The following is a 23,717-nucleotide window of genomic DNA, read 5'->3' as shown; positions in this document are numbered from 1 at the left end:
ACCTCCCTCCCCCCCCCCCGCCCCCCCCCCGACCCCGAGCCAAATGCTTTTCTTTTTCTCCTGGTAGAGCCCAATAAAGTAAGTGATAATTGGGGCTGTATGAGGGGGTGAATTTGTAAGACGTGTATACATGAAAAAATTTGCATGGTGCTTAACTATAGTGTATCAGTGATAGAAATGTAATGTGTTTTGGTCTCAGTCGGGTTGGCTGTGGTAATGATTTATCCTTTTATCTTTGGAGACGTTTCATTCATTCATTTAGTTCACCCAGAAAGAACTCTGGGCATTTTGAGACAGTTGTGCATGTGTGAGGAGCTATGTGTGTAAATAAATGTGTCTTAGTCCAGGTGGCAGAGCACCTATTTACTGTTTAATGATGTTCTGCTTCATTACTGTTTTCAGGAACAGCTATTCTAGCCTGTTATTATTTCAGATGCTCTAGTGTTTGCCACTCCTTAGTCAAGGACATGTTTCTTTTATCTGATTTTGTACTGTTACTCCCAGTTGCTTTTTTGCTGAATATTTCATTACTTATAATTTATCACATGATTAAATCATTATCTGAATAGAGAAACTGTGAATGAAAGAGTATTGTTTATTGAATGGCTTCTCATTTTTCCAGTCATAAGAAGAGAGTTGTATTGTAACACAGCCATATCTTATTGCTGTATTTTCCTTCTAGTAATTAGATGAAATGATGAATTTAATTCTCGAATTGAATTATGTCAGCTACTTGAATAGTACTTTGGCCACTACTGAATAAAACTTATATTTAGTGAATATAATTAAATTATATTCAATTAAGCTTACAAAACCAGTGATCTTAAATGGTGTTCCTTGGAAATCTAGCTGCTACCATTGCTAAAACCATCACACTTGATGCTCTCCTTCAAGTTAAATTATATAATGATTTCCACTAGCAGTTCTATTCATGAAGGTCCATAAAACAGGTTAGGGAATGAAAAAGATGACACTGTCTTTACAGTATAGTGTATAGTACCTTTTTATTAATTTCCATTCATGTTATATCACTTTACTTTGGCTGAGTAGTCTGCATTTCTGTGCTCCCAGTCATGATAATGTATGAACACTGCACCGGACTCATAAACAGAAACTAAACTGAATTGATGTAAAGGTTATATCACTGAGCAGGAGCCACATCAAGCATCACAAATCCCTTAATGTCTGAAAAATGGATGCAAACCAAGTCCACCTGAAGCTGCCTGATGCCACTCTTATAGGGAGTGATTTCAAATTGGACTGTTGAGCTCTCCATGGGGGCCATTCTTGCCACACTAAAAGAGAGAATACATTTGTAAGTTCAAGCAGCTGAAAAATTCTGCTATGTGTTCTTCAGAATCCCCAGTCTAAGATAGTATGGAAAGGAAGAGTCAGAGTAAGTGGCTGCTGTGTTTGTGTGCTCCCAGCACAGGTGGACATAACCTTCCATGTTCACAGCCCCGACAACACTATTCCTGAAGAACTAATCAAGCTGTAATGGATGTGGTGGAATAATTGGAATTCACAACCTGTGATAGAGAATTAGGGGTTGTATCATCAGGGCAAAATGTATTGGGCGCCTGAGGAATGATCAGAAAACTTATCTTTAGAGGACCTCAAATCCAGCTGTATACATTACGCTCAATGCTCACAACATTTATAGTACTCTAGATATGCTCATGCTGTATTTCGATGTGGTAAATATAGTTACCTGTTGTTTTTATGCCCATAGTTAGAAATTATTCTTGGTTGTCCAACACAAGGAGACTGATAGTAGCACAAGGAAACGGAGGGAGTGACAGAAAAGAGCCTCTCTGCTCTAAGGAGGTACTGAAGCTGAGCAATGCTGATGCTGATAAGGCAAGTTAAGGTTCAAGGTGAGGATCTAGACCTGAATTTTGTATTCAATGTAAATGAAGCCTTAGTGATTTGCATCATTATCCATCTTTTGCTTTTTTTGTTTTCCTGTCTCAGTTTCTTTGTGCTAACTCCCCCAGCATAAATGTTTTGGAGACTTTTAAAAATGGTTTTAAAATAATAACCATGGAGGAGATAGGAGAACAATTTCTTATTGGTATGATATCAGTGGACACATTTTTAAGACATTTCATTACAGTGTATGTCCTGGCTTTTTAGTAATTTAACATCTTGTGCTGGTTTTGGCTGGGATAGAGTTAGTTTTCTTCATCGTAGCTAGTATGGGGCTATGTTTTGCATTTGTGCTGAAAACAGCGTTGATAATACAGGGATGTTTTTGTTATTGCTGAGCAGTGCCTACACAGAGCCAAGGCCTTTTCTGCTTCTCACACCACCCCAGCAGTGAGGAGGCTGCAGGTGCACAAGAAGTTGCGAGGAGACACAGCCAGTACAGCTGACCCCAACTGACCAAAGGGATATTCCATACCATATGACATCATGCTCAGCATATAAAGCTGGAAGAAGAAGAAGGAAGGGCAGGACATTTGGAGTTATGGCGTTTTGTCTTCCCAAGTAACCGTAACGTGTGATGGAGCCCTGCTTCCCTGGAGATGGCTGAACACCTGCCTGCCCATGGGAATTGGTGAATGAATTCCTTGTTTTGCTTTGCTTGCATGCGTGGCTTTTGCTTTATTTATTAAACTGTCTTTATCTCAACCCACGAGTTTTCTCACTTTTACCCTTCCGATTCTCTCTCCCATCCCACTGGGGCGGGGAGTGAGCAAACGGCTGTGTGGTGTTTAGCTGCCAGGTAAACATGGTTAAACCACAACATATCTGAAGGAATAAAGATATTGTCACTTTTTCTCTCATCCTTCAAGGGTTGTTTGGTTTTCCATTTGCAAATCACAAAAAGAAGAAAGTTTTTAAATTTTTGCCCTTTATATAATTCAGTCACTAACTACAAAACCTTGAGTTACAGGCTGTGATTAAAAGCAGGCCATCTCTCCACTCCCTGAGCATTCTGTAATTCAAAGCTTGGGAAAGGAGGTGTAAAAAAAATCCAACTAGTGTATGGAGAGTACTGACATGATGGTATTTTGTTCAAGGTTGGTGCAGACAAAAGTCATGAAGTTGACAGAATTTTTTTAAAACCCCCACTTTTATTCCGGATTTCCCACCAAAGTGAATGAGTTATTAGCCGGGTGGCATTTACGTACTTGATTCTCAGCTGCTCTTTGAGCAGGCCACTACCTTCTGCTCTCAGCACACAGTCTGTCACCACTTCAGACAGTGGGTTGATAAATGTCACCTGCACATTAACAGCCTTCTGTACCACTGTTGGACCAAGGACCTACAGAGAGAAAACATTCTGCTCAGACACATCACTTGTCTCACTTCTTTCTCACAGTTCTCTCTTTTCATTCCCATTACTTACCCTCTTAGGATGTCCTGGACAGGAAGGAGCCAGGATTTCATACATGTACATATTTTTGGGCATCAGAGTCAGGCTTGAATCAGCCATCCAATGTGGCTGAGAAAGAACAAACTACTGTAGAATCTACCATTTAGTTCTAACTTTTTAAGTAGGTCAGTGTATGGTGTTATGTATAACACCATATATGATACTTACCAGAGTGAGAACACAATGAGAATACAAGTATTAACTTGGCATATATGCCTAACTACTATAGGCATCTTAAGTCAAATTAGCTTTGGTTAGGCTAAATGAAAGCTTAGGATTAGAAAACATTGGAGGTGTGAGACAGAGGTGAATTTTGGCATGTCAGGAAAAAAAAAAATAGAATGCCAAGTAGCAAATAAACATATTCATTACCTTATTTTGACTGAGATAAGTGGAATTGGTCATTCTGGTTATCTTTGTAGATAATCATAGAATCATAGAATATTAGGGTTGGAAGGGACCTTTAAAGGTCATCTAGTCCAACCCCCCTGCAGTGAGAAAGGACATCATCAACTAGATCAGGTTGTTCAGAGCCTCATCCAACCCGACCTTGAATGTTTCCAGGAGTGGGGCATCTACCACCTCTCTGGGCAACTTACGCCAGTGTTTCACCACCCTCATTGGAAAAAAATGTCTTCCTTGTATCTAGTCTAAATCTATCCTATTTTAGTTTAAAACCGTTGCCCCTTGCCCTGTTGCCACAGGCCCTGTTAAAAACTCTGTCCCCATCTTTCTTATAGGCCCCCTTTATGTACTGGCAGGCTGCAATAACGTCTCCTCAGAGCCTTCTCTTCTCCAAGCTAAACAACCCCAGCTCTCTCAGCCTTTCCTCACAGGAGAGATGTTCCATCCCTCTGATCATTTTTGTGGCCCTCCTCTGGGCCCGCTCTAACAGGTCCATGTCTTTCCTGTGCTGAGGGCTCCAGAGCTGGATGCAGTATTGCAGCTGGGGTCTCCCCAGAGTGGAGCAGAGGGGCAGAATCCCCTCCCTCGACTTGCTGTCCACACTTCTTTGTATGCAGCCCAGGACATGGTTGGCCTTCTGGGCTACGAGCGCACATTGCTGGCTCATGTCTAGCTTTTCATCCACCAGTCCCCCCAAGTCCTTCTCAGCTGGGCTGCTCTCAATCCTTTCATTCCACAGCCTGTATTGATACTGGGGGTTGCCTCAACCCAGGTGCAGGACCCTGCACTTGGCCCTGTTGAACCTCATGAGGTTCACACAGGCGCATTCCTCAAGCTTGTCCAGGTCCCTCTGGATGGCATCCCGTCCTTCAGGTGTGTCAGCCACACCACTCAGCTTGGTGTCATCTGCAAACTTGCTGAGGGTACACTCTATCCCACTATGTCATTGATGAAGATACTAAAGAGTACTGGTCCCAGTACAGACCCCTGAGGGACATGACTTGTTGCTGATCTCCATGTGGACATTGAGCCATTGACTACTACCCTCTGGATGCGACCATCCAACCAATTCTGCATCCACCGAACAGTCCACCCATGAAATCCATATCTCTCCAATTTAGAGAGAAGGATGTTGTGGGGGACCGTGTCAAAGGCCTTAGGGAATTCCAGATAGATGACGTCTGTAGCTCTTCCCTTGTCCACTGATGTGGTCACTCTGTCATACAACTGGCTAGGTTGGTCATGCAGGAATTGCCCTTGGTGAAGCCATGCTGACTGTCTCAAATCACCTCCCTGCCCTCCATGTGCCTTAGCATAGCTTCTAGGAGGATCTGTTCCATGATCTTCCTGGGCACAGAGGTGAGGCTGACGGGTCAGTAGTTACCAGGGTCCTCCTTGCTACCTTTTTTAAAGGTGGGTGCAATGTTTCCCCTTTTCCAGTCTCCATGGACTTCACCTGACTGCCAGGATGTTTCAAATATCACAGAGAGTGGCTTGGCAACTATGTCAGCCAATTCCCTCAGGACTCTCGAGTGCATCTCATCAGGTCCCATAGACTTGTGCATGTTCAGGTTCCTCAGGTGGTCACAAACCTGATATTCTCTTACAGTGGGAGGGACTTTGCTCCTCCAGTCCCTGTCTTGCAGGCCATCCCCTCGAGAGGTGTGGGAAGAGACATTGCCAGTGAAGGCTGAGACAAAGAAGTCATTTAGTACCTCAGCCTTCTCCTCATCCATTTTTGCCAGTTTGCCAGTCTTGCTCATCAAGGGGGGTACGCTTTCTTTGACCTTCCTTTTCTGACTGACATACCTGTAGAAGCCTTTCTTATTATTCTTTGCCTCCCTTGCCAAGTTCAGCTCCAGCCGTGCCTTGGCTCTCCTGACCTCATCCCTACACAACCAGGCAGCGTCCCTGTACTCATCCCAGGATACCTGTCCCTCCTTCCATTGCCTGTGCATTTCCTTCTTGCCCTTTAGTCTGCCCATCAGGTCTCTCTCTAATAATGTGATATTAATTAACATAACGGGGAAGTCAAACAGTCCACTTGCATTTCTCTATTATTGCATGTTTATACATAAGTTTCAATCAACAGAAACATAAACCCCTCTAGAAACTTAGTCACTGAATAGAAGTAATTTAATTCAGGTGCCTGCCCTATATAAGCTGACTGTTATTTGCATGATGCAGCACAGAAAGCTTTTTACAAAATGCCACTAGAACTTGGTATTCAGAAATGGCCAGACTTGCAAAAACCCAACCTTTTTATTGCTGTGTGTAACCTTCCTTTTCCTGTATGCAACTGACAGAGTGGTTTGGGATAGCTAATCTAGTCTGGAGGTGCTGAAAGACTCTGCGAATTATCATACTCTCTCTATGTTGTTGACAGTACAGTACGCAGATAGCATTTGATCCCATGTCTGATACAGCATGTGCATGTGCTGAACTGTCCAAAACAAGTTAAGCTAGTTTATGTGGATATGATGGGCCATGCAAACCCAGGACTGTCCCTGGGCACACATAGTGCATGGTCTTTCCTGTAGCCTAAGAATTGCTTTTTACCCATTGTACAACATTTGTATGAAGTCAGCCTTAAGTGGAAAAAAAGCCTCCAGTTCTAATTATTAATAATTTGGGAAGATGTTACAGAAGGTGAAAAGTGCCACTTTTCCCGATAAGGTGAAAGAACTTCCTTGAGTATTAGTAATAATGAGCCTCACAGCCCCAGGCATTATCAGCCAGTCAGTGAAAAAGTAAAAATCAGGCTTCCTAAATAAACTGGAAGAGAATGATCAGACTTCCCTGACAAAAGTGGAGGCCTAGATATGGACTAGATTTCTTTGTTTCTCTCTGTCTATCTCTCTGTCAATAATCTTACCTTGTAACCCTCATAACAGTGAGAACTTTATCACTGCCATGTCAACAAACACTGGCAAGAATACCATAGCACAGCTATGCCTTGAAAAAGCTTGTTTTTCCTTAATGTATCTCATTTCACTTCTGTCATATTGCCTATTACTAGAGCAACAACATCAAATCACCCTCAGGCATGATTTGACTTCCCATGTGGAATAGGTGGAGTAAGAATTCTAGTTGTTGCTTCTCAATATGTCTATCTAGGGACACAGAGAGGACTAGCTTTTACCTTGATGGTGAGAAAAGGATCCTGAAGTACAATATCCTTCTCCACTAGAAGCGAGGCTCCCTGTTTGGTTTCACACACAGCAGTCACTAGGATCTTCCTGTCATCCATCAGAGAGTTTTTGTACTGGGAATAGGAGATCTTGAATGAAATCTCTTTCACTGGAATGGAAATAGAAACAGAATTTCCCCCTCTTCTTTTTTCTGTGTCTAAGTACCAGCTATCTGTAATATATCTGTATTTTAAGGAGCAGGGATGCTATCACCCTGTCCATTTGTGGGTGTTGACAGCCAATAGCCAGGAATGATGCTCATAGGTGACTTCTACTTACATTCACATCAAAGACTAAATGATCAGGTACAGTTTGGTAGCTGGACAGTTCTGAGGATGGATATATGTGGCAACCCCTGCTGGTGGTTTTTGCATTTATCTGAAGCTGGACATTTAATGTTCCTTCCTTGCAAACAAGGCAGAAGTGAAAAGATGGGTTGGTTTATATGCCTTTGCTGACGCAGCTGTTCAGCCTCTGCCTTAAAGACAGGGTCTCTGTGCCAATGAGGAAGGCCGTGGGTCTCGGTACCTTGAGAAAAACTGTTCATCTACTGCTGGAATGGTAGAAAGAATCATAGTGTGTTGTGTATTAGGTTGAGAGGGTAGTTATATTCATCTGTGCTACACATCTCATTTTTCAGCTCTGTCCCTATAAAAGCAGGGCAAAGGCCACTACCTGCAGGTAGCGGAGCTCTTACTGTGGTCTGTAGTTACTGTCCTACTGCTGCAAAAGATGTAGGCTTATGTTTTACCCTTTAATCTGCCTTTATACTTTGCTTATGGGGAGCTGGTAGCTGACTAGTCTCCAGCGTATGTCTCTCAGTTGTTCTCTCTTAGCAAAAATGGTCATAATGTAGAACGAATAGTGGCTGTGATGGGTCAGACAAAAGGTCACCCAGTTCAGTATCCTATCTGACAGTGTGCAAAAGCAAATGCTTAAGACAGGGCAAATATATATGTTTCTCTTCCCCTGAATAGCCTTAACCTCCAACCTTTTGCAGGTCATGCATTTCTTGAGCCATCCATTATTTCTATGTGATTTGGCCACAAACCAAAGCTATGTCTTGTTCTAAGCTGTAATAAAATTAAAATTACCTTCTTCAGATCCAAGTTTAATAGATCTAGACAACTGCAAAATCTCTGCCTTTGGTTTTCTTGTGTAGAGAATGGCTGAAGCCCTCAGTTTAACCTTTACAGTCTTGAAGTCTGAGATCAAGTTCCTGAGTGCCAAGGTAAGGAGGATATCCTGGCCAATTACAGGAGATGCATCAAGGGTCAGCTTCCCTGAGATACTGGGTTTTTGTGCAGGCTGTGTCATATTTTGTCTCCATGCTACTGAAGATCGCCTTCTAGGTCTTGTAATTTTGGTTCTTTTTCCAGTGCTTCTCACACCAAGCAGCTTCAGTGCTTTTTTATACACCTGCCTTTCTTTCAAGGATCCTGCTTTGAAAGATAACATGGTCAGAGATCTCATGCATGCTGTATATAGTGCAATGGAGACATAATTGCTCTCAATAAATACAGCTTGGGAAAGCTGAGGAGGGCAGAGATACACAAGAGGAGGACATGAGGTCTAACTTAAATGCTAATTTTGAGACAAAAAGCAAATGAATATACATGGCCATGAAGGCTGGAAAGTAAAACCTGCCGGTCAGCTTTGGCTGGCTGTTCATGGGCACCTCTTAGAAGCTGTAAGCAGTAGAAAGATAACTCCCGGGAGAGCTCAGTTCTGCATAAGCTGGGGCAATTGCCATCTCCTCTGAAATTAAGAAGGGTAAAAAAATCCTTCTGCAGAAACTATGCCCAAGCGACTTTCCAGAATGGCTATTGCTGCATGTCATAACAGAAATATTCTCACTGGCTTATCAGAACAGCTGGGAAAGAATGTTTTACAGAAGTAGCTTTGACTTTGTATTGAATACATGAGTACTTCATGAAGGGCCACAAAGGCCATATTGAATCACTATCAGCTGACAATGAGCCTTAGGACTTTGAAAATTCACTTTCCTCCAGAAGTAAAGAAATTAAGTCAGTGCTCAATCCAATGAACGCCTAAATTCCTTTCACTTCTGACCATCAGTGGCAAGACAACTGTAATAAAGGATTTACCTTCTGGATATTTGTAATTAGCAGTGACATCCACACGGGAGGTGGTGCCCACTGCTTTCGTGCTGATAAATTTTCCAATCTTCTTAGTATCAGAATAAATTCTCTCTTTTCTTTTCTTGCTATAGTGAATCCAAGTAACATAGTCAGCATTCACTGCTGCAAACACAAATGAGCTGTCATAATCCAGGTTCACATCCCCTTCCTTAATGGCTCTGGTGGAGGCAGGACCACACTGATATATGCCTGTATTAAGAGAGAGAGGGAGACATTAAATGCCTGTTGCAAAAGATTGCTGACAAATCCTCGTGCTCACAGCAAGAAGGAGAGGTAGTCACTCCAAAGACAAGTTTGGATAAAGTGCATTATTTCTACATCTGTGCATTATGGTATCAGAGATTCCACATGCATTTTCTATCAAAAGGTAGGAGCACAGAGGAGGTTGTAAGGCTAATGAGGTGTAGGGAGAGCTAACACTTCTTATGTTGTGTGCTATGTGAAATATTCTAACCCTCCAAAGCTTGCAAGGCTGTATGCTGAGCTCTCTAGTGAAAGGAGAGGGGAGGAGTCAGAAGTACAATCAGATTTATGAGATGTGAGTCATCAATGCTGTATGTGCATTGAGGAAGCTAAATTTGGTAAACTTAGTAGTGAGGAATGATAAGCAGTTTATTTGGAGTTTGACAGGTTTTAAGTGGCCAAATAAATGAATCTTTTGAGAGAGGCCATCAAACTAGATCAATGAAGTTGTGTCTATATTAGTAAATAAAACCAGAGCCAAAGTGTGAACCTAAGTGCTGGCCATTGGTCATCCACACTGTTTACTTGCTAGCAAGCTTCTTAGTGTGTTTTTTCCCCGCCTTGTCAATGAGCTATCTTTCAGACAGTGGCTGTGAAGAATTCAGGGAATGGGACAGACCAGGGTTTGTTCCCAGCAGGGTGTGCTATTATTTTGGTCTGGGAGGGGGAGTTCAGTGTTCTGAACAAAAGCCATTCTATGTCACTTGGTTTCAGAACCAGAAAACAGTTTTTGGGGCATCTTTCATGTATCTTTGTACATATATGCCATGTTGTTGCATGCCATGGGGACATCATATGAAATATCTTCCTACCCATTCCAGTGTGTCCTGTAAAATATAGGGTAGAGTCATGGGGCATATTTTATTTTCTGTTGTAAACTCTTTGGGTCAACTCTGTGACTATAAGCTCTAAAATCTTTACTTACTTAGCATCTTACTAAAAGGGGTTTTAGTTTGTTTTGCTGCTAAATCTGACCAATGCAAGCCAACAAATGTGCCTAATGCCGGCAATGTGCCCTTGTGGCAAGGATGGCCAACAACATCCAAGGCTGCATCAAGACAACCATTGCCAGCAGGTCAAGGGACAAGATCCTTTCCTTCTGCTCAGCACTGGTGAGACCACATCTGGAGTGCTGTGTCCAGTTCTGGGATCCTTGTACAAGAAAGGTACAGACATAGTGGAGCAAGTCCTGCAAAGGGCCACAAAAATGATTAAGGGATAAGAATTGGGACTGCTCAACCTGGAGAAGGGAAGGCTTGGGGAAATCTTATCAATGTGTATAAATATTTGATGGGAGGATGTAAAGAGGACAGAATCAGACTCTCCTCAGTGATATCCAGTGAAATGACAAGTGGCAGTGGGCACAAACCAAAACACAGAAAATTCCATTTAAACACAAGAAAAAAACTTTTTCTATGAGGGTGGTCAAACTCTGCAACAGCTTGCCCAGAGAGCTTGTGAGTCTCCATCTGGAGACGGTCCTGAGAAACCTGTTCTAATTGACCCTGTGCTGAGTAGGGGGTTGGAGTAAACAAACTCTAAAGGTCTCTTCCAACCTTAGCTATTCTATGTCGTTTTATGAATCTGTGTAATGTTGGGAGCTAAGACAAGCAAGGGTGAGATAAGTGAACTTAAGATGTCTTGGCTTTTGTGGAGGCAGAGAATCAAAAAAGTAAGAATTTGCATACTGGTAGGCAATCCAGAGGCTGACAGAAAAGTAACCTACTGGAGATTGATGTGGGTATTGCTTTTCTTGTGCACCTGAATTAATGCTATATCTACAGGGAGTAGATAGAAGAGAGTTGTCCTGAAATGTCAGTAGCAATCTTTAGGAGTAACAATATCTACAGCTTTTTATATTTACAGCAGTGTTACCTTTGCTTCTTTCCTGGGGTGTTGCATCCAGAACCTGCCATCCATCATAAAAAGAGCCAAGATCTCTTCTAATGAACCAGCTTTCATTCCAGACATGGAAATTCCTGTAAGGGAGGTAGAATAGGGAATCCCTGATTCATACAATTAATTTTATATCAGAAGATCTGATACATTTCTGGTGCAATGCAAGAAATAACCCTAGTTGAGTGGATGGAAATTCCTCTGTGGAGAGACCAGCTGCTGTCTCCTTTCTTGAGTACCTCTTTCCCCTTCTTTCCCAGCTTTTTGTGTTCAAATCTCTGAGAAATGTTGGCATGTTATGAAAAAAATAATGTTAAAAGGAAAATCATCCATTGCAGAGTCAAGTATTCAATTCTGGACATTCCAGAATAACATACTGTGCAGCCAAAGGTCTCCTGCACACATGGCTATCTGTTGGTATTTAATTCATAGTTACTTTTTACTTCATGTCACCCTTGTCCCATTCAGTCTACATGGTATAGGGTGCTTGATGACTGAAACACTGATGCATGCAGTACAGCACACGTGCTGTGTGATAGTTTCTGTGCACTTGTTTGTCAAAAGCATTATTTTTAACAGCTTCTTTGAGGTGAAAGAAACAGGATTTTCTGCCTAGGGATGGGATGGAATTTTTCTCAGCAGCATTAAACATATTACCTTTACTTTAGTAACCTCTCAGTATTGTACAAGGGATGTATAATAGTAATCATGAAAGTCTGAGGCAATCAACAGCATGTAGCAGAGGAGCTGGGTCTAAAACTTATGGGCTTCTGGGAGTGCTCTGCTCTAGGAATTGAGGGTCAAGCTGACATCACTTTTATGTAAGAGATTAATCACTCCAACCTTTTTTTGAAAATTTTAAACTTTCATACAATGGAGACAAGTTTTATATTCAAATTATGTGTTGAATAGCAATGGTACAAAGTATCTCCTCTGTTAATTCTTCAGAATGATGAAAACTGACTACATACTGCATTTCTGAACACTGTTGATTTTTTGGTATGGGGTTTTACATCACTGGGAGCATGAGGTTGGGGTGTTTTTTCAGGAGCGTGATTCTAGCTCTTTTAATTAGCGGAGAATATTATGGAAGAAATATTAAGAAAGAAATTATATTTACCACACACTGTCTTCAGTCAAGTGCAGGGTCTTTCCAGAAATGTCAATGTACTTATCGATACTCAGATTTATATTCTTGTCATGGGCAGAGTTGAAGTTTGTAATAACACGAGTAGGTATTCCCAAGGATCTCAGAACTGCAATATAGGATACCATAAAAGTGATGTAAACCTATTTCACAGACATTTAGAAAGTATTTTTCTGTTTTTCTTGGCAAAGCAGTCTAGTGTGTATGTTTTCAGTGGGGAAACATACCCTCAGAAACTTCCCTTTCAGATATGATGCAAGTCACGGTCATTGTACACAATTGCTTAGAAGACAATTCCACTCACAGGATGTTCTTAGCTGCTGTGTTCTTTTTAAGAAGTTAGATTCACCTATTTATTCTAATCTTTCATTCTTCTTCCTGTTCTCTCTCCCATTTCCTCCCCATGTTTGTTTCTGTTACCTGCTTCTTTTTCCTCTTCCTCTCTGAGACATACCTCTCAATTGCATCATTTCTCCCTTGTATTTTCCTTGAAGTGACTCTTGTCTCTCAGAGCAGCTCTGAATGGAAACTGCTAGGATGAAATGCTTTTCCCGACTTGCATCTCCCTTTACAGGTCCTAAGAATTGTGATTTGTTTTTGTGTCACCAGTAGGTAAGACACAACAGCAGAAAACTGGCATTGTGAGGAGATGGATTTAAAAGAGTGCTGGTTTTCTTTGAATCCTAGCTTTGAAACAGGAAAGCTTTCTCTTTTCACCAGCCCAGCCTGGCAAACCACTTTGTGTTTTGTTTGATGACACAAAGCTGGTGTGCAGTGTTACAACCTATGGCTGTTTAAAATAGATGAAAATAACCCTTCGTGCATGGAGAGCATAGGTACTTCACTCTCTTTGTCAAAGCTGAAAAAACTTCAACAATCATGTCACAAAGTTAAAACTACAGGAATTCTAGTAAGCTTGCTTTCTGATAGCATTCTTCATCCCTTCATGTATACCTGTGCACATTACTCCTGCAAAGACCCAGCACTGGCCATACCGGACAGGTTTGTATCTTCCCCTGTACCACTTTCGAAGGATGGTCACACTTCCACTCCAGTGTAAGGGGTTGGTTCCTGAGCAGTACTTTCCATTCCACTTCCCTTCCACTACTCCTTTTTCATCATTGCTGTTAACCTGAAAGAGTCCTTCTCATGAGAGAATTAAAATATTTACAGGAAAAGAGAGAGAGGGCAACAGGCAGAAATGACCCTGTTTGTACCACTGTTCTCACAGGCTGACTGGTGGGACATAGTATTTGAATCTTAGATAGAATTTTGTCTGCTCAAGTGCAACAATTGGATCAAACCCAGATGAGATTGTAGAGTGATGATTCAAAACTGACTTGCTTTTCGGTACAATGTTCCCAAATGTACTAACTGCCAGCCTATTTAAATTTTCTCTGTTTCATTGATTAATTTCACCTTATAAGTCATTGTACTGTTATACTGTGTATTCAGTATTGGTTGACATTCTCAAGTGATTTATATGGAAGCTAAAAGAAGTACATACTTTCTCTGAATGTGCATTTGTTGCAAGTGTTCATATAGTACATATAGCTTGCTCAGACTTATTAGAGACCTGTTTAGTGTCATGTATGTCATGTAAAAAAGAACAGTAAGTTCTTTTTTAATGATTTTTTTCCCTTAAGTATTCATACGTTTAGTAATTTTGTACATCTAAGTAGAGCTATTTACTTCATATTGAAGTCGAAATGGCCTGAAGTGAGGGCTGTTGGAGGATTCTCAGGTAAGGAATGTAGGAAGGCATGTATTATTTATAAAATGGAAAACTTTTCAGATGCTTAGTCGTGCTTTTGTATGTTTGTGAATGTAGGGGGGTGTTGAGAAGATGTAACTATTTGTTGAAGGAGATGCATACAGACCTCACTGAATGAATTCCCCCTTAAGTGAAGAATACTAAATATACACATTAAAGGCAGCCATACCAACACTGGTTCTCCAGAATGTTTTGTGTCTCTCTTGGTGTTTGAAAAACGTGGCAAATGATTTCAGAATGGACACAGGCTTTCCAAAGTAGCAGAAGATCTAATGGACTGAAATTCTGTTAGGAAGATACATCTGAGATTCAGTGTTCCCCAAAAGGTCTTGGAAACATTTCTTCAGTTATGAGCAAACTTTTGTGAAGAAGGTAAATTAAACTTTTGAGGTATTTTTCCTTGAGAATAAGTCTCCATTTTACCCCTTCTGTAGCTATTTTTTTGCAGAAAAGTTATCTACTTCTATAAAACACTGAGGCATTCACAATCAAATATTGAGGTTTTTGTTAGTAGGTGCATTGTACAGCTGTAACTAATAGAACACTTTACCGTAGCACTGATAACCCTGCTCACATAGATAGGATTGTTTCGGTTGGATACATCAACAGCTGGATCTTGGCGGTGGTTCAGACTTCGATCCAGTATAGCCAGAGAGATATCAAGGATATCCTCCTCAAACTGAAATAAAACCAAGCAATATATTAAAGGCTAATTTAATAAATAAACCCAAGGATAAACTCCCCACCTATTTTCCTTCTCCTAGCACAATAGGATGATGTTGGTAACACAGGCATTTTCTGTACTGTTAAAGAAAATAAGGCCAATAAGAAAGCATAAGCACTAGGCTGCTGACTGTCCATAGTATTTTAAAGACAGCATGTTTCTGAGCATGGTTTGGGGCCATAGCTACTAGGATTCATGAAGACATTACGTGGCCTGTACGTCTTGTCCGTTACGTCGTGGAATGGACAAGACCACTCCAGTTCTGGCTCAGCAGGCTTCGCACCCTCCCACATCCTGTCATGCCCCTACAGGTACCCTTCTGTTATGAAAGCTTCACTCTGATGGGCTGCCTTTACCTTATATCAGATGATCTAAACTGAAAGAAACCCACAAAATAATCATTGTGGGTTAGGGTCACAGAGACGGTACTGGGCCAGAGAATGCCAAAGTGCTGTGCAGTATGGATGTGGTCAGGCAAGGATGCCACTTGGCCTCTGAGGCAGAAAGCAGACCTATCCTTGTTTCATTTATTAGTGTAAAAGTAGCCACAGTGATCAGAGGGATTAATAGAAATGCTGGCACAGTTGTAAGGCATGAAGTGGTCAGGAATGGTTTTGATTGGCCCAGCAAGTTGCAGGATAGCTATGTGACTACAGATGGGCTGTAGTTATGACTGTATTTGTAGCAGTTACGCTTAGAAGGCCAAACTGATTTTCAAAAATTCCAACTGGAGTTGTTTCAGTTGAGTAGATTTGGGATATCCTTTCAGTGTCTTCTGCCTACTGAACAAACTGTGTAAATACTTAGATGTACTAGCCTCACAATACCTAGAGCTTAATACTGGAATGGCTTCTTTTGCCTTTACAAGGGTCAAGAAAGAAGCAGAATTTTGCCAGTTTGTGTAATAGGCAAAATAAAACTAAAATTGTGCTTTGTTTCTTTTATTTCTGTATTGGCACATGCCAGACAGGGGAAATGATCCTGATGCTGCTGTAATGTATTGACAAGTGAGACTATCTGCAAGAAAATCGTAAGTGAGAGAGGAACACTGAACTCTCATACTGTGAGATAGTGATTCGCTCTCCTTTAGAGCCTATTTACCCACTGTTCTGGAATAGGTCATGCTGTTTACCTGTCCATAGTTCCAAGCTTCTTGTTGAATATATTTTTCCAGTCCCTGAAAGATGATTCCGCTATCATTCAGGACATACTCCTGTCGCTCCTTTTCATTAGCCATATAGACATCATCATCTAGAAGCAGAATGAGACATGCTGGCTGAAAGGAAAGTTGTTTTGCTATAACTGAAAATCTCACTTCAAGGGGAGTTCTAGGGAACAGGTCTGGCTGCCTGCGCATTCAGGCTTAGGACTCCCTGCTATACCTCTGTAATCATTTAGAGCGTGAATAAAATAAGCGTGAAGTTCCTTTGAGGGGAACTGACATGCTCCTGTCCCTTCAGTAATCTCAGTAGTTGTCTTACTGGTAGATATTGCTTGGTTTACAACTGAACACAAGTATCGGAGGGAAAAAAATTTTAGAATAAATGTTTGGAATATTTACTGCCTGTGATTTCTTATTCTACAAGCAAGAGGCTTGGATCTTTGATGCATTGCAGCACTGAAGAAGGGGCAAAAACTCGATCCTTGACGTTGAGCAAAAAAAAGTAAAATCTTTCTGTAGCTGTGACTGTCAGGTACATGCTTTACTGGGACACCTGCATTTCCTGACTGAGACAATGAGTTATTTGAAGGATATGATACATCAAAACGTACTTGGACACCAGGGATTGAAGAGTAGCACAAACTGGCCCAGGAGTGTTGAAGAGACCTTGTTCCCAGAAACAATCTGGAGTTTGAGTTTGTATCGTCCGATGACAGCATTGGCAGGGCTCAATATTGTGAAGTTCATGCAGCCAGGCTCACTGGGCTCTTGGGTTGCACTCCAGCCATTGGCGCCCTCCTCAGAAAGGTTAAATATGGCCTTGGTTTGCTGTGATTCTGCTGGTGATGGTCCTGCAAGAGGGAACAGGGACAGCAATTCTGAATGACAGCTGTGGGTGACAAACTTGGGGTCAGTAATGATCCTAATTCCATATTTTTCTAATCACTACTTTGAAAGATTGTGGTTTATCAGATCAAACGCTTATTGTAAACTAGCTGCTCTCCAATCCACAGAATTGTACTGTGCAGCCCTCTGTGTTAAGTGCACAACCCAGTAAAGGTGAGTATGCCCTTAATCATTCTAGACAAGTGAGGAGGCAAGCCTGTTGTCCTGAAAACCTGACAGTTTAAAAAATATGTAGGCAGGATGGGCCACACATTTCAATACACTTCTCATTAAGAGTTAGCAGCTGCTCGGAGAAATTTTTGGAGAAGCCTTTTGGGAAGATACAGATAGGAGTCTGTTGTCATTTAGCCGCATCTGGCAACTAAGCACCATGCTCACTTGCCTCCCCTCCTCCCTGGCCCCAGGTGGGATGGGGGAGAGAATTGGGAAAAAACCTCATGGGTTGAGAAAAAAAAAGTTTAATAGGACAGCAAAGGAAGAGGAAATAACAACAACAATAATAAAAGGAATTATACAAAAACAAGTGATGCACAATGCAACAATTTGCTCACCACAAGGTGTTCGATAGCCCATCCCCGAGCAGTGATTCCCGCCCACCAACCAACCCCAGTTTTATATACTGAGCATGATGTTATATGGTAGGGAATATCCTTTTGGCCAGTCTGGGTCAGCTGTCCTGGCTGTGCCCCCTCCCAGCTTCTTGTACACCTCCCCACTGGCAAGGCATGGGAAGCTGAAAAGTCCTTGACTGACTATAAGCACTACAACTACTTAGCAACAACTAAAACCATGGTGTGTTATCAACATCATTCTCATAATAAATCCTAAACACAGCACTATAACAGCTATTAGGAAGAAAATTAACTCTATCCCAGCTGAAACCAGGAGAGACTCTTATGAATGGGGTCATGTAGACTGTTCTAGTAATAGGGAACACATTAAGTTAATCAAGGGGAGTTTAAACAGGTGAAGTAGAGAGTCAGGAGAGGAGACAAATGGGGCACGATGGTCTATTAGAGTAGCAAAATGTTCAGGCACCATAGAATGAAGACAACTTGCAGTACTGTAGGTTGGTCCTTAGTGGCGGAGATACATGCTTGTTTTTAGAATGAGGATGGCCCCTACCTGCCTATACTGTCTATTGCCTTAAGGTGCAGATTGAACTCTCAGATGGGAACTCCTAAACCTATAAGGACAATGAATCCTGAATGATACAGGACAAAGCTTACTGATTCAGGAATGGACCACACAGAGCTGTAAGGCACAGATGTTTTGGAGCTGGAGTGACTTGGATGTGAGGTGAGTGCCATGGAGCAAGTTACCTGTGCTTGCAATAAAGGTGAAGTTGTCCCCAGATTGCACCGTTGTTTGGAGGTTCAGAGTGATGTTGAAGGCCTGTCCTCTCCTCAAGATTGGTTCTGTGCTGCTGTAATCAGAGGTGTGGTGTGCAGCTTTATTTAGTTTGGATTGCCAGTTGACATTTGTTATTTTCAGGGCTAGAAAGACACAAGGCAAGTTAATTAAAAACCTTGTTCCTTCAAACTTTTACATCTCTTCAGCTTCTCTAATGTACTAATTTTATGACATAGCTGGAGGAAACCATTTTTTTCTGTGCTTTAGGAAAATGGAGAAATCCACTGTTGTTATTAAAAATTAAAACAACAACTTAGAGGAACAGCTAAAATATCTTTTCTGCAGGCGTCTTCCAGAGAAAGAAAAAGTGCCCATTCAGAGAATTCATCTTTGATTTAAAAAAAAATAGCCAAAACCCTATTGTATTTAGATAAGATTTTGTTAAAGTTTGAAGAGACTGTTCTATTCCACCATGTTCCTACTCTTTCTGGGGGGATCTCTAGCTCCCAGAATGCTTTACAGATGTACAGAAAGAAATACTAAAACTCTCATGAGCAAGTGCATGTCTGATCCTGGAAACACTGTATGTCAGACGATGAATAGAAGGCTCATATCTTCATTGTCAAACTTGCACATTATGTTGTCAGGTATCTTGTATCTCAGTTAATTTGCAGTCTTGTTGCTTGAAGCTGGGCATTATTTCACACTCTGCTGGAAAAAGATAACCAGCAGAGGACAGGTGGTAGGATTAGGAGTGGCATGTCTTGAGGCAGTGCTATGGGTTGCTCTATTGAATCAAGATAGGTTGCTCGCTATTTAAAATGGGACACTGAAGCACAGATTACAAAAGCTTTCAACCTTTCTTGTTCCCTGATCAATTAAAAAAATACAACAACAAAAAACAACCAACAAACAAAAAGTAGAAAAAAAAATACAGATCCCTCTGTGAATACATGTGTTGGAGAAGTGCCCTTCCCCAGTATGATATTCCAGAGGAATTTCACTTGAAGAAAATTTCCTGCCATGACTAGACCATGTTAACCCTTTGTAGACTAATGGTGCTGTAAGGAACACTTCCGTCATTTCACTGAACTCGGATACAGGACTTGGTTTAGCACCACCTTGGAATGAGATTCATATCTGAGGGAATCCATAGGGTTCTACTATAGAGACAGAGAGGGTGGGATTTTTCTGCTGTGTTTGCAGCATAGAATTATATTCTGTGAAGTCTTGATGTAGTCATAATTATACTATTTTTTCAGCTTTTTGGAAGAAACATGAATGTGCACATGCAGTTCTGAGGTTGCAGTAAGGGCCTGGAGCAAGTTGCTTTCCGGTAGTCCATGAGCATAAACGTGTTTAAGTATTTTCAGTTAAGTGAAGGGTCTTATTTCAGATATGTTACCTGGATAAAAAAATTGAATTGATAGGAGTGTGATGTTTGAGTCATGTGATGTAAAATGTCTAGAAAGTTTCTTGCTTGCGTCATCACTTTATTTTCCTGACTTAAATATGCTTAATTGAAAAAGACCTACAGAAAACAGCATTCCTAACCTAATTCCTATTCCTGCAAATAAAAATGTAGCATATATAGCATTTAATAGCAGCTGAGACATGGGTTTGATGTCTTTTAGGTCTTTCTGATGTTGAAGGACCCAAACAGTGCTGCTAAGACTTTCAGAGTGGAATGTCACAGGCAAAGACACGATGTAAAACAGAATAAGAGGGAGAAGTAGGAAAGATAAAGAAGGCAGTGGCTAGCATTAGTTAGCTCTAAGAACTTACTGTGTTAATAGTTTGTTTTGCCTTGCAAAGTCCACAGTTACACAAGCATTTCTAGTGAATATGTGCAGGAGATCAGCAAAAAATGGCTTATATGTGGGGCAAGAACACGATAAAGCCTAATACCAGTCTTTTTTCCATGTGTACTTCGAATTTCTCCTTGTTTTGATCTTCACAGTTTCAATTTAAATCTTATAATTTCTTTTTCTACTTTCAGTATCTCTCTGTTGGAAAAACATATTTTCAATCATCCTGTCAATGTACAATTGGATAAACTTCTAAAAAGTTGTTTGGGTAAGTGTTTATCCTCTAATGGATAGACATTGGGAGCATGCTCATAAGCAAAAGTCTGCAGAATTGGTGATCACTGCTGAAAATGCTGATCATTATGCACACAGGGTTCTTGTTGTTGCCTCCGACAGAAAGCTGAAGCTATAACAGAAAAAAAATCTTTAGGCTAAATTGTAGATAGACTTTGTGTGTGTGTGTATTATATGATACATCTTTCTAACTAGAGATCTTTCCAGTCAGCATGAGAGTGAGAGCAAGTGCAATATAATACATAGATACTGGGATTGCACTTTGACAAAGCAGCACACAGGCTAACATAGGCACTCTGTAGGGAGGTGAACATGGAAGTCCAGAGGCCATCAAGTGACCTGTCTGAGGTCAGACAGCAATTCAGTATCAGAGAGGGATTAGAGTTAGGGACTTCTATGTGGCAGTTTGATGCCCAAGTCACTAGCCAACAGTGGTTGATTATGTGATTAGGTGGCTGCAAAAGCACTGTCTAGTCAATGGATATGAAGGAAAAATCTTTTCTTATTCTATTTTTCTGTGTTACAGGAAAAGAGAATATGTTCAAGACCCATGATATTAAAAAGAAAAATCAGTTCTAGTAGAATAACCCATAAATACATTTAACCTAAAAAGGGCTAAATTGCCAAGAGAAGAACTGAATGTAATTTATCCTGTTTCCTCAGCAAATGTCAGTCATCTGTATTGGAAGAGTGATGTCTGGAGCGATCAGGCTGTTTTTAACTTACCCGCCATAAGGTTTCTTTCTTCTTTTCCACACTTGTGCGTAGTTCAGGTTATGGACACAAAAGTGTGCAAGAACATTCTGAATCCTCTTCCACCAGCATGAGTAACGAAAGGCTTGGGTCTCGACTTCACTACATAAGCTAGAGTTTATACAAGCTGGGTGTGACCTGTGGTTGCTAGTTACTGTTTTTGTAGTAACATCCTACGTAAACATCTACTTATGACTGCTTTAATTGCACAATCTTGAATCTAATTATGCTTATTTAAAACTGGTGAGTGGCTGAGGAAAGATGATAACCAGTATCCCGGTGTCTTAACTACTAAGAGAGGAAAACATCCCAAATTTGATCTAATGAAGGAAATAAACTCTTAAGTAGAATCATAGGTTCTTTGTGTTGGAAGGGACCTTTAAAAGTCATCTAGTCCAACAGCCCTGCAGTGAGCAGGGGCATCATCAACTAGATCAGGTTGCTCAGAGGCCCATCCAACCTGACCTTGAATGTTTCCAGGGATGGAGCACCTACCACCTCTCTGGGCAACTTATGCCAGTGTTTCACCACCCTCATTGGGAAAAATGTCTTCTTTATACCCAATCTAAATCTACTCTCTTGTAGTTTAAAACTGTTGCCCCTTGCCCTATTGCTACAGGCCCTGTTAAAATGTCTGTCCCCATCTTTCTTACAGGCCCCCTTGAAGTACTGGCAGGCTGCAATAAGGTCTCCCCGGAGCCTTCTCTTCTCCAGGCTAAACAACCCCAACTCTCTCAGCCTGTCCTCATAGGAGAGGTGTCCCATCTCTGATCATTTTTGTGGCTCTCCTGGACCTGTTCCAACAGGTCCATGTCTCTCCTGTGCTGAGGGCTAGAAATAGGCAGAAGGTGGTTCAGTTTGTGTCAGTTTAGGTTTTTGGAGACCATATGTACAGGGGGCAGGTATAGACAAATCCACAAATCGCACGACATGGATGTATGGCACATGGAGTGATCTAAGTAGATTTGTGATTTACTGTCACTAAGTAGCATCATGACTTTGCATTGCATAAGCCACTTCTTTTTTTGTTTTGTTTTAAGGCAGGTCTTCCTGAAGGTCTTTCACGTAACTGCATGTAATTCATTCTTTCTTTGAAGCATAGAGAGTTGTGACATTCTCATTATCTGTTCCTGACATGATTACCTATAATATGCATTTCTTGTATAAGAAGCAATACATTGCACTGAGGGGGCAATGTATTGCATCTTATATGAGGAATGCATATTTTAGGCAGTCAGCTGTGCATCAGGGATTTCTGTTAAGTACAGAGGAGTGTTTAATGGCTGCTTCTGCTTTTAAGAATTTTTGTTTATAGCTTGATGTTCATAATACATGTACATAGTTTCTCTGTAGTTATTTGTCATGGCATCTTGAGTTAGGCCCTGGAGGAAGATACAGAGCTGTTCTTCTGGTGTGAGCCCTGCCCACTCCAATTACAGACACTGTCTTTTCCACTCTTGAAGCTCCCTCATGCTCTCTCCTCCCTCATCCTGTGTCACAACTTACCTAGAAACATACCCTGCCAATGTTTCCTGAGAGGAGGTTGCATGCTCTTCTGAACTTTCAATGGACTGTGACTGAGGAGTGAGGGGTGCAAGGGGAGAAGGGGTGATCTGTTATTTTCCTCACCCCTACACGTGTACATTGTGTCTTTTCTTGTCTGTTGCTGTTTTCTGTCTTGTTTCCCCATTCATTTCAAGATTGCTGGCAACCAAAAAGGCAAATTAATTACTTGTAGCTTAAATATATTTTTAAAAAAGGAATCTAAAGTTTTGTTATGGTTTGTTGCGAATTTTTTTCAGTAAGAATCTGTGATCATGTCTGGATGCATCAGGTTCTCTGAACTATTATCATCTGTCAGACAAAAGATGTCCATATCTAACTTCCTGACAGCTCTGTGGTTCAGAATTTTGGCCTTATTAATTCTGCTTTAAACATTTTATAAATTGGACAACAAATCTAAATCTTCAGGCTTGGTAGAGCTGTTTGTGCGCCATTACTGCCTCACACTCTACTTCTGAGGTGTGGGCAGGTGGTTACTGTGTCCTGTAATTTATTAGCTTTCATAGCAGTCCCTGGAGAGGCTGCGTTGCCTGCAGTAATAGACAATCCTTAAGGATACTTGAAAGTGTGTTTCAGGTGAGACCTGGTACCTGGCAATGTTAAGATTGGGAACCCACAAAAGAGGCATCTAGGCATCTCTATGCAAACACCGTGGCAGAGGCGTGGAGTAAGGGCTACCTGCAAATGAGTTACATCGGGAGGGTTTGAAGACAAATGTGTCCCTTGCCTCCAGTCATCTTACGCTGGTGGGCAAAAAATGTTAGTTACCTTGTGTTGCTGGACTTCCATATTAATGCAAGACTATCCCCGCGCTTTGTGGTGCGTGGGACTCTGTCACGTTACCTAGGAATTAAGTTACTGATCTGAATATGTACATGTGTTTTCTGCTCTGTGACAGGCCTATGCCCACAGGCTACAGAAATATTGTTTTCGTGGACCCCAAACATTACTTTT

At 41.2% G+C, this 23,717-nt stretch overlaps 1 protein-coding gene across 1 annotated transcript; it reads right to left on the bottom strand.

Moving 5' to 3' along the window:
- Window positions 1-1,141: 1,141 nt before the first annotated feature.
- Window positions 1,142-21,180, bottom strand: LOC309410672 (protein-glutamine gamma-glutamyltransferase 6-like; the record flags this gene model as incomplete). Its single annotated transcript, XM_082007117.1, has 13 exons — window positions 1,142-1,295; window positions 3,138-3,271; window positions 6,930-7,087; window positions 8,073-8,417; window positions 9,087-9,329; window positions 11,259-11,362; window positions 12,400-12,535; window positions 13,381-13,558; window positions 14,751-14,879; window positions 16,057-16,175; window positions 16,698-16,937; window positions 18,315-18,527; window positions 21,174-21,180. The coding sequence occupies 13 exons, from the start codon at window positions 21,178-21,180 to the stop codon at window positions 1,142-1,144; spliced, it is 2,160 nt and encodes a 719-aa protein (XP_081863243.1).
- Window positions 21,181-23,717: the final 2,537 nt, after the last annotated feature.

This window comes from Phaethon aethereus (genome assembly GCF_964289735.1).
Source record: "Phaethon aethereus genome assembly, chromosome: 16".
Classification (NCBI taxonomy): Eukaryota; Metazoa; Chordata; class Aves; order Phaethontiformes; family Phaethontidae; genus Phaethon; species Phaethon aethereus.
This window is presented reverse-complemented; position numbering and strand designations above follow the sequence as displayed.